Source organism: Gadus macrocephalus, chromosome 16, assembly GCF_031168955.1.
Source record: "Gadus macrocephalus chromosome 16, ASM3116895v1".
Classification (NCBI taxonomy): domain Eukaryota; kingdom Metazoa; phylum Chordata; class Actinopteri; order Gadiformes; family Gadidae; genus Gadus; species Gadus macrocephalus.
This window is the reverse complement of record NC_082397.1, coordinates 18,215,091-18,226,836: the sequence shown is the minus strand read 5'-3', so window position 1 is coordinate 18,226,836 and position 11,746 is coordinate 18,215,091. Positions and strand designations below refer to the sequence as shown.

Genomic DNA, 11,746 nt, shown 5'->3' with positions numbered 1-11,746 from the left:
TTTGTTCAGAGTAAATGAGAAAGGTAAAAAAAAGCTAATGAGATGCAAGAACCCAATGCATCTGGTGGGCCATGACAAGCACTGGCAAATGACCCTGTACACAAGCAACCGGCAACGAAAAAGTAAAGAGGACCTTTTAGAGTGGTTTTAGAGTGTGTGCGCGTGTGTTTTTTTGCATGTGTGTTTTTTTCTTCGGTGTGTGTGTGTGCGTGTGTGGGGGCAATTCTAGAGGTCAGTGCTCCAGAACATTGACCCAAGATGTTTCTGAGTGAGTAATGAATCATACACACTTACAGGGACAGGATTGAGGAGCAGAGACTGCTCCTCAATCCTGTCCCTCCAAGTGTGTATGATTCATTACTCACTCAGAAACATGCCCACGTCTCAGAGCGAGGTTGAATTAAATCCCATAAACAGTGGGCCTATAGACCTACTTTGCGCACAGCGTGTACTTCTGCTGATATAATCTGGAGTACTTAGAATGTCATAACAGTCTCAACCCACTTCCCTTACGGACCTTCAAACTGAACTCAAAATGATCTGACGGGTCGTTCTAAGGAGAAGACAGGACTGAATTCAGTATTTTTGTTTCGCTGTCTTAAAAGAAAACAACCAAACCACGGAACTTATTGGGCCTCCGTCTACAACCTTGAAAAGCCTCCAACTCATTCTGCAGCTGTCTACGGCCTGGAATACCTTCAAATGTATTCCTCCCCTCTCCGTCCTATAAACCCCTCTGCCTCATTCTGCCTCTGTCTCCGTCCTCTGAACCCCTCCAACTCATTCTGCCTCTGTCTACGGCCCAGAAAAGCCAACACAGAAGTGTTCACTGTTGGTTTCATGCTTTAAAACGAGAGCTCTTCTGCGGCAGTGTCCCCCGACCCAACAAAACCTGTCCAGCAGCGTGTGCATTCATTGCAATGCAAAACAGATTTCCAATGCTGCAGCCCCTACTTTCAATTACAATGTCAGCAGCACTCAGCGCTCAATGGGCCTCTTGGCGGAGGGTGATGGAACCTGCGGTGACATGAGCCCGGCACATTTAAAGGCCCTTAGGGTTTCAAATAAAACAAACACCAACCATCTCATATTCATGTGCATAGATAATGGGGGTTCACACTCTTGCAAAAAAAAATGCCCTGCTCTTCCAAAACAAGGGTCTGAGAATGTTATGCAAAATGAAAAAAACACTTCTGTATAGTTGTGGATATTGTCTTGAGATGGGCCACACACAAAAGAAAATATTACATACATATTTTTTATATTACACATTTTAATTTCCCAGGACGACGAATTTCAAAAGATTTAGCCCAAATTAAATATCATGTTAAATGGAGAATATATTTCAACGATGAAGGAAAAGTTTAAGAAGAAGTGAGAGGTCACAGGATAAATAATCGGAAGGTGAGATGCAAGGAGAAAGGAGTATGCAGAGCGAGGTGCTTGGAATGACTGGAAAGCAGCGGGTGGACCCCGCCCCCTTCGGGCCTATCCCTGCCAGGGATTGGTCAGGGAACTCAACTCCAGGCCATGGATTGGTCAAACTCCTACTGGGGGAGCGGAGCAGTCATTCCTAAACAAGTTGGACACACCAATAGCTGAGTGCTCAAGGCGCGCGAGCAGTTCTAGCTGGAGCCCCTAAACAACGCTCATACTGAGCGACGCGTGCCCCCCAAAAACGCAACTTTCTGACGGAATTGAAATGGGAAAACATCACTGACGAATGAAAGCGAAGGGATTATCAGATGTCGGCGTGACAAACAGACGGCTCGTTTATTATCCGGTTATTGTTAGTTATTAGTGTGCGCGGGTTTCTTTGAGGATTCGGGGTTCCGCTATCCACTGGATGTCCGGGAGTGGGAAAGTCCTCAATACACTACGGCTGCGTTTCAAAGTGAGGTGCTGCACCGCATCGGACCGTACTCTCCCCATAGTGGCTGGGCTGTCGGCTGCGAGACTACCAGGAGGACCCTTATAACTGGACACACAGGCAGATCCTGCAAGGTTGAGAATAGCTCCCGATTTGTTTCGGGGAGTATTTGTTTCCACGGGTCCCACCGACCGAGGGGACTTACGGTGACAACAATGCAACCGGCTGGGGGAGCCGCTGCGAGGGGTCCCGGGACGCCGGAGGTGCTTTTGCTCACCCTGCTGCTACTCTTGTGCGGACTCACGGGTCCACGGGGTGCCGTAGCGTTCGGCGACGAGGTTGAGGAGATGACCTGCGACCCGATACGGATCGCCATGTGCCAGGGTCTCGGTTATAACGTTACCAAAATGCCCAATCTGGTCGGCAACGTGCTGCAGTCGGACGCGGAGCTGCAGCTTACGACGTTCACGCCGCTCATCCAGTACGGCTGCTCTAATCAACTCAAGGTGGGTTCAACGTGGATATATTTACATCGGATTTGAAATAGGCTATTATACTCAAACTTTCTCGAGATGTTGTAACGTTAGATCCAGTGTAGTGGCTCTATGCAAACGTATTCCGAGTCTGCAGAACTGCAGATCATAACAAACAGCCAGCCACAACGCCTGACCTTATATCAACTTCATGTCTATTCTAAATTAGTTAACTAGGATAACATTATTTATAACTTCAACTCAGGGACTTGTCCCCCCCATCATTCACGCGCGCCTGCACTTGGTTGCCGCGCGCGTGCGTGCGTGTTTAAATATGTGCGTGTGTGTGTGTGTGTGTGTGTGTGGGGGGGGGTTAACAGAGCACATGACAGCACCGTTACAGTTCGTTAACTACTTTCCAAAGCAGTGTGACTTACTGCTGCCAATAGCAATAGAGTTAAGATTGATCGCATTAAGAAAGATGGATATGTCGCCTCGCAGTTGAGTTGTGTAATGGTCACTGTGTGTTTTATTGGTTTCTTTTTATAATCTGGCCTGATTCTTTGTTTCTACCAAACACAGCAACAGTGAAGTCAGGCTACTATACTACCATGTTCAATCAACAATAGTTCCCTCAGTGTCCTTAAACAAATGCTGCTTGTTCATCTCATGCACTAAGCACGAGGAGACGGATTCCTCCGCTCGTCTGAGATCTTATTTGACTCTCATGATTTGAATAATTGAAGTTCTTGAGGTTCATCTCTGAATAGCTTTTATAATGTTAAGTTGCTTGCTTCATCTAGCCTCTTCACTTTATATTACATACTACGTCTTGTCTTTATAGTCTAATAACTTAAAGTCGAACTAACTAAAAATGTATTGACTGAGGTAAAATCATTTGTATAATATTGATTTATTATTACACAAATAATTTTACCTCAGTCAATACATTAGGGTTGACCCTCCCAAAAACATCTCTAGCCATCAACGTCACCTCCTACTAAAATTCCTTCTTTTTTTTTTAAAGAAATTGCCCCCTTAAATGTAAAGTCTGATTGGTCAGAGACACTCGAACCGAAGCTGATTCTGTGTCTTTTGTTGTCTACAGACCAGAGGAGTGCAACATGTTGATTGACATTTCGTGTTTAATTGTGAAAAAAAAAACGTGAATAAAACCAGAGCTGTGTTGGAGAGCCAACCTGTAAAGGTCTGTTAAATAACCTCCATCAGACTAGCTCAGTGGTGCCACACATGTGCGCACACACACACACACACACACACACACACACACACACACACACACACACACACACACACACACACACACACACACACACACACACACACACACACACACACACACACACACACACACACACACACACAAAGAGAGAGAAAAGGGAAACCATATCGACTTACATGGGCCCTAATGGGAGGCTTCCTGGCCGGTAACCCAAGCAGCTTTTAGTGGCTGCTCCACTCAGGTTTCAAACTGTCAGGGGGGTGGGGGGGCACCCGGGCCTGCCCCCTGTCACCGGCCCAACACAGACTGTGGGAAAGTAAATGACACTGTGACGCCCGCCATCTTTCACTCTCCTCATATGTGCCCTATGCTCGTAACACACACACACACACACACACACACACACACACACACACACACACTGCAGATATGCACACATACAGTACAGATACACACAAACATACTAGACATGTGATGCTCATTTATGTTAATGAAATGCATACAGATGCAAAGTCAAGTTTTTTTTATATTGTGTTGCACAGAAAATGGGTCGTTTTCTGTTAACCCAATTGCAATTAAGTGTGCTCTTGACTAGAGGAAGCGACGATGGGAAACGAACCCAGTTGGACCCTTTATAAATGACCAGGTTTAGAGCAGGGACAGGGTACATGACTCCAGACTACATTCAACGGGAAATGTTACGCTGCTTGAGATCAGCATCAGCTGCAGGAGAGCACAGCCGCACCACAATCTAGATACTGATCAGGGATCAGATCCCTGCTTCATTTTGAGCAGAGCCATTTCCCCCTGCTCGCAGATAACACCACTTCCTGGTCGTACCCAGCGGACGGTTGTGTCAGGAGAATGTTCAGAAGTGCTCTGGTTCGGAAATTAGAAAGCTGGACCTTAACTGAACCCCCCACTGGAACGAATGAATGACATAAAATGCTGAAGTGGTTACAGAGATTAAAAAAGAGAGAATGACTGTGGCGGCTGACCGGGAGATGAACACAGTCACACGATGGGATGATGATGACTATCAAATAGTCATATGTCCTGATTGCCTCAACTTGTGACTGCATTCAAAATCCAATTTCTCACTGTGCGGGCCTGTGTGGTGACGCAGGAGTTTACAACGCTGAACTCTAGGGTGGTCGTTTGCATAGCCTTACGGGCCTCTTCCTGGTCTGTCCTCAAACCTCCGGTACCGTTTTCTGTTGGGGTTTATCCTTCACTGTGAAAGACTCCGTGTTCTATTATTGGACCCGGTTAGTACTTCTACAAAACTCCCAAAACCTCTACATTTACTGATGAATAGAAATGCCAGTAGAAACATTCAGTTTAGAGGAACAATATTTACATTAATTCAACAAATTATGCATAAAGAATATCAGGTCTGATGTTTTTTTGATTTTAGGATGAAAGAAACCCATTTCTGTCAGTAGTGCTGACAGTTGTTTTTAGCTTTGGACATGGTTCTTTAGAATGGGTGGAGGTCTCCGCCACATCCTCTCTTGCAGAACAACCACTGCTGGGTGAACAAATCACTCACTGTCAGCCGCTTGGGATTTTAATGCGTGGCGGGACTGTCGCCAGTACCAAAACTAAGTTTGTAACGTTCCTATTACTGTTCTAAAACTTCAGAAACAGACTTAACTGACCTAAATGCATTTCTTTGGAGATCTTTGAGATTTTCACCTCATCAAGCTCTGGAGTGCCTCTTCATAAACTGCGAAGAGGATGAAGATGGTTTTAGTTTTGTTGTTTCAGTTAGCCCAATGAGAGACTCTGTATATTAAGAAAGTGATAATTCATTCCCCCCTCGGGATAGTGTAATTTAAAGCGGAAAAATAAATAGCAGAAATATGGAAATGTGTAACAACAAAATGTCCTTCTTTTCCCTCTAGTTCTTCCTGTGCTCAGTGTACGTCCCCATGTGCACGGACAAGGTGCCCATCCCCATTGGTCCGTGCGGTAGCATGTGTCTGTCCGTCAAGCGCAAGTGCCTCCCCGTGCTGAACGAGTTCGGCTTCATCTGGCCTGAGGTAAGATCATACCAACCCACAATCACTACACTCTCACCTTGCCAACCCGTAAAAGCCTTAAACAAACACCACACAGAGGGCTGTGTAAACGTCAAGATATGAGTTAAGAAACCCCAGCTAAGAAGTCATGAATATGGGTCTGTCTGCGCAGTCATTAGTGTTATGATGTCACTCAGCAGCCCCCTTTTATCCAAAGAAAAGGAGGCTTTGAACTATGCTTGAGCATGGTCAGGGTGTCTGCCTCGCATATCTTTTGGTACTTTTTGGAATGTTGGTTGTGAATCTCCTCAGGAATTAACGCCAGATAAGATCCACCCATAGACAGGGTCAGCGGCGGTATGGAGACGTGACAGGGTCAGGGGTCAGTGGGCACCTCATCAGTGACAACCATGACGTAGAGTTCTGCAGAACAGCTAATGGACCGTTTCTGCAAACCCTTTTAGCTTGTCTTGATGCGTGATTGCCGCTGCATAGTGACGATCACACCGGTCAAAAGAACTGGTGACAGATTAGTACCGTTTGAGGAGTCGCCGTGGAAACCTGCAAAAAAAAAATGCAAACAAGTCCGAGGCTATTACGCCCGTGCCCGGGTTATTGTTTACATCATACAAATGCGGGTTCTCTGACGTGCCCTCAAGTGGAATCCTCCAGCAACACGCAAAGCACAACGGCAAGTATGTGAACCATTCCGGTCACTACGCCGCCAGGGTTCTACGCAAACGTTCAGAGACCAGGTTACCTCGAGCCTTGCAGTGAATTCGGGATACGATGTAACTCCCGAGCAGGGACAGGGGATAGGCCTCGGCTCGTTAGACCTTCCGGACCTCGGGGGTTGGAATCCTAAACCTTTGGCCTGGGATCACCCCTCCCCTTCCCTGCCGTGCTCCTATGTTGTCCCCATAACAACAACACTAATCCCCCCCCCTCCCCCATCCAGGTGCTGAACTGCAGCCTGTTCCCGCCGCAGAACGACCACAACCACATGTGCATGGAGGGCCCCGGGGACGAGGACGTGCACCACCCGGCCCGGCCCCTGGCGCCCCAGGAGGAGGAGTGCCAGGCCCTGGGCACCGCCCCGGACCAGTACGCCTGGGTCCGTCGCAGCCACAGCTGTGCTCTACAGTGCGGCTACGACAGCGGCCTGTACCGCCGCGGCGCCAAGGTGTTCACCGACGCCTGGATGGCGGCCTGGGCAGTCATGTGCTTTCTGTCCACCACGCTCACCGTGCTCACCTTCCTGTTGGACTCGCAGCGCTTCTCCTACCCCGAGAGACCCATCATCTTCCTCTCCATGTGCTGCAACCTGTACAGCGTGGCCTACCTGGTGAGTGAACCGCCCGCTCAGTGGGTGAAAGGTCCTCCACGGGATGGACGTGTTGATGATCTGTCAACACATCTGATCGGCGACGGTGGAGGAGGAAGGACGCGGACTAGCTGCCAGTGTCGTTTGTTGATTGAATGCGCTGAAGCAACGTAGGGTGGAGATTCGCATCTGTTCATTTCTTTATCCGTTCTGATCCATGGGAGAGGTTGAGTTGGACGTGTTGAGTTGAGTTGTGACCCTGGTTTCCTTCTCTCTCTCTCTCTCTCTCTCTCTCTCCCTTCCTGTAGGTGCGGCTGACTCTGGGCCGGGAGCGGGTGTCCTGTGACCTGGAGGAGGCGGCGGTGCCCGTGCTGGTCCAGGAGGGGTTAAAGAGCACCGGCTGCGCTATAGTCTTCCTCCTGCTCTACTTCTTTGGCATGGCTTCATCCCTCTGGTGGGTACACACGCACACACGCATACGTGCACAAGCGCATACACATACGCACATATACACTTAACGACGGGCATTCATACTTCTGCAGAAACAGACATACGTACACACCTATATTGTGTACACGCACACATACCCCAACACACAGTCCCACATTAATGGACATACACACTAAAGCCGACACAGGCACACATATAACTACACACTTACGCAGACACACACACACACACACACTAACACACTTAAAGAAACGGGGCGAGGTCACCGTTTGTTTAAGCACAGGGGAAGCCTTGGATTTCCATTAATTTGATAAGACAGGAATGCAGAAGAGCCTGTTCCTATACTAACATCTCCCTCTGGGTGCAGGTGGGTGATCCTGACCCTCACCTGGTTCCTGGCGGCCGGCCTCAAGTGGGGCCACGAGGCCATCGAGATGCACAGCTCCTACTTCCACATCGCCGCCTGGGCCATCCCCGCAGTCAAGACCATCGTCATCCTCATCATGCGGCTGGTGGACGCCGACGACCTGACGGGGCTGTGCTACGTGGGCAACCTGCAGCAGGAGGCGCTCACGGGCTTCGTGGTGGCGCCGCTGGCCACCTACCTCCTCATAGGTACAGCTCGTCTTCATCCCGCCTCCTGCACCAGGGGGCAGGGGGGGGTTCTTTGGGGGAATGGTTAGCTGCGTTTGACCTCCAGGCTTGCCTGAGGGGACTTTGAGAGTCTAGCATTTCGGCTCGCTTTCTGTAGAAAACGTAAAAGCAGGGAGTGGGAGGGCATTGGGGTTCCACTGTTAAGCCAATATGGAGGCGGTGGTGACAACGGTGAACTAAAAAGGCTGAACCTGCATGGCAGGACAGGAGCGGGATGTTTTGATGCCATCTCTGAAGAGAAAGAGGACTAGTTAAAGGTCGATTTCTACCTCATTCAGAGACATCTGTCTGACGCCCACAAGTAAGACTGCAGATGTTGGACCTCGGAACCCAACAAACTTTCAACTGGAATTCCAAAAGCGCCCCCCCCCACCCCCTGGTCTAGACTCCCCCTGGTATCCGTCTGATAATCCACGTTTTTCCCTCCACCCTCAGGCACCCTGTTCATCTGCGCCGGCCTGGTGGCACTGTTCAAGATCCGCTCCAACCTGCAGAAGGACGGCGCCAAGACGGACAAGCTGGAGCGTCTGATGGTGAAGATCGGCGTGTTCTCTGTGCTCTACACGGTGCCGGCCTCCGTGGTCATCGGCTGCTACCTCTACCAGCTCTCCCACTGGGGGGAGTTCGGCTCGGCCGCGCGGGACTCCTACGTGGCCTCGGAGATGCTGCGCATCTTCATGTCCCTGCTGGTGGGCATCACCTCCGGCATGTGGATCTGGTCGGCCAAGACCCTGCACACCTGGCAGCGCTGCACGGCCCGCCTGCTGAGGGACGGCCGGGGGGCGGCCCGCGCCGGCAAGAGGGTCCCCGGGGCCGGGCCCGAGGGCTGGATCAAACCGGGCAAGGGCAACGAGACGGTGGTGTGAGGACGGCTCAGGGGGAGGAGAGCGAGGGAGGTAGAAGTTTAGGATGGGGAGACGTAAGAAGAGACACAGAGGACGGGGAGGGCGATGGGAAAATGGCTGCAAAAGGGCCGCAACGTGGGCATGGAAAAATGCCCCCCCCACGCCCTGCAGCCCGACCGTCTCTGTGTCTCCGCCACGAGAGAGACTAGTACACGCAGAGAGACACGGGAGCAGAGGATGATCAGGGAAGCTGAAGACGATGCACTATATGACTTGAGGTGGGAGGCGCGGGGGGGGGTTCTTCATCAAGATGTCAGCTCTCTAAGAGCTTATGCGTATACTTTACTGGCTCCGGGGGCTCCCTTGAAGCCAAAGCACACCTCGCCTCTCGGTCTACACTGAATAACGTTGTGGCGGTGTGGACGTTCAGCCCCGGGCCGGTTGAAGGCAGAGCTTGAAAGCGATTTATGAAGGCGACCAAAAGGAAAAAGAACATAAAGGAACGGACTGGTTCGTCTATAAAGTAGCACCACTAGCCTCTCTACCTCTGACAGACGTGAAACGCTCAGAGATGGAGAAGCAAGCAAAACAATGAATGAGAGGGCAACGAGGGGGGGAGACGGCCGGATGGAATCAAACTGATCTCAGACCGAGGTTCCCTCAAGTAATATATAAAAACATGTATACCCAGATCACCTTCTATTCTTCCATGCCGTTTTATGATGTCCAAAATCCTAAAACAACTCAAAAAACAATGTGGAGACAGACCAGGGAAAGAATGTGAAAAGCCAGTCCATAGCCATTATGCTAATGCATCACTCAGTCATGTGGTGTGGGTTCGGTCATTTGAGTGCCTTTACCAGGTGTCACCGGGTCACCTGATACTGACAACCAGCACAATAAGCAATTACCACAGTGTACTGTAGGAGAGCCACAGGTAGTCCGTTTGAATGGCCATGCCCTAACGTGGATGACCAACAAACCACACATTCTGCATTGCATTGCATACTTGCATGTTTCCAGTCGGAAATAGTTCATTTGACATGTTTTTTATTTTTTTCAAGGAAAAACGAACGCCACCGATCAGTGATCCGGGCCCTTTTTATTACTTTCTTTTACGTACATTTTGATGCAGTCCAACGCCACATGAGGAAGCTCACGGCCGCCGCGAGCTCACAGCACTGAGCAGCAGTGAACTGGCCGGGACCCCAACTGGGCCTGGTTGAACATCATAGAGTGTATGAAATGATTTCCTCATCACCTAACACCAGGTCAGAGGGCAATAAGACAATCATCTCCCAATGACGAGTCCAAAAGCACACTGCTTACGTACTAATTAATCACCACTCCCCACACCGGCAAATACATACCATAAACTCAGTGGGTTGCTTTTTGACAAAATAGAAAAGTTATATTTTTTCACGCTTTACATTTTAGGATAGCAGGGAAACCTCAGAACCTCTCATCTAACAAGTCTGTTTACTTTGCTGACTTCATGACATTATTTGTTTGCCAAATTTAGGTTTCACTTGCCAACTCGTAACACCCACGTTACCGAGGATGCATAATAATTTTGATCATTAGTCACAAGAGGCTGACAGTTAATGGCACAACATATTGGACTCCGTCTTGGAACAAGAGTTTTCTTCTTGGTCTATCTGCCTTTCTTTCTGCCTGTCCGCCCACTTGCCAGCCTAGCTTTCCTTCTGTCCAAATCTATTTATTAACTGCTGTTGGTCTTAATCTCTTGTGTGATTTGCTGGCAGGGGCTGCAATTCTATTATTTCTATGTTTACCTTTCTACCCGTGCCATGCTGACAGTAGTCACGATTTACTTTTTTCTCCTTCGTCACGATCAGCGATGCTGTCATTTTACCATGAGCAGAACATTGCGGCTATAGGTCCATGTCATGATAGTTTTCCACAGTCCTTGCTCCTGTGTTCAATCTCAGATGTCACCTCTCACGGGGCATACATTGTTTAGTCTGCAGGCGACATGTTGCTAGGTGACAAAAAAAGATTCTGACTCTATTTTGCGAGACAATCTATTCTGCAAAAGCTCTTTCTACTTTATATATATATGTCCATTTGTCTTTGATGGTACTTTTTTTTTTTCCATTGTTTTTATGACAATGGCCACAGAAGGCTGCATGTCCCAAACATAGTAAAGAGAGGGGTTGGTTTTTAAGGTTAAATAATCATTAAATGATCAAAATTCTCTTTAAAATCCCATTTCTTTACAAAACCTTTCCAATCATGAATGGACCAGGATCTTGGCGCATCAAAAGACATTCACAAAGCATAATTCTTTGAACCCAGAACTAAATAACATCCGACCCCAGCCATCCATCTGCCATATCAGTGCTGTTTCTCTTCTTGATACGTCATAATGCTCATCTCTGCCTGCTTGTAATCACACGATAACCTTTGGTTTGTATGAAGTGCTTTTCATTGGTCATCATGATATGCTCTGTAAGGGTATCTCAGCGACATCATGATGTCATAGATGTATTATAAGAAGAAATGCTTATTTATCTTTGTAAAAAAAAAAAGGAAAATGGCTTTATTTGGAAATTGTTTGTTATTTAAAATACACTTTTGTATCAGAAGAAATAAATAAACCTTTTTGGTTTTTACTTTAAAACAACATTTCTCTGGTGTGAATGCGTTCGTGTGTGTCTGCATGTGTCAGTGAGTGTGTCAGTGCGCGCATTTACCGTAATTGCTTAAAAAGGGGTTTGTACGTACGTTGAATAATACTGCCACCTAGAGTAATGTAAGTATAACGCCAGAAGCTGTTACTATTTGTCACCCGAAGCCTTCAGGCAGACACTTTCAGAAGAGCATGTGCTCATATACCTTC

General features: G+C 48.3%; 1 protein-coding gene across 1 annotated transcript; it reads left to right on the top strand.

Moving 5' to 3' along the window:
• Positions 1-1,558: 1,558 nt before the first annotated feature.
• Positions 1,559-11,532, top strand: fzd4 (frizzled class receptor 4). The gene is made up of 6 exons (XM_060074801.1): positions 1,559-2,376; positions 5,494-5,631; positions 6,569-6,955; positions 7,243-7,388; positions 7,752-7,999; positions 8,474-11,532. The coding sequence occupies exons 1-6, from the start codon at positions 2,086-2,088 to the stop codon at positions 8,902-8,904; spliced, it is 1,641 nt and encodes a 546-aa protein (XP_059930784.1). The 5' UTR covers positions 1,559-2,085; the 3' UTR covers positions 8,905-11,532.
• The last annotated feature ends 214 nt before the right edge of the window (positions 11,533-11,746 follow it).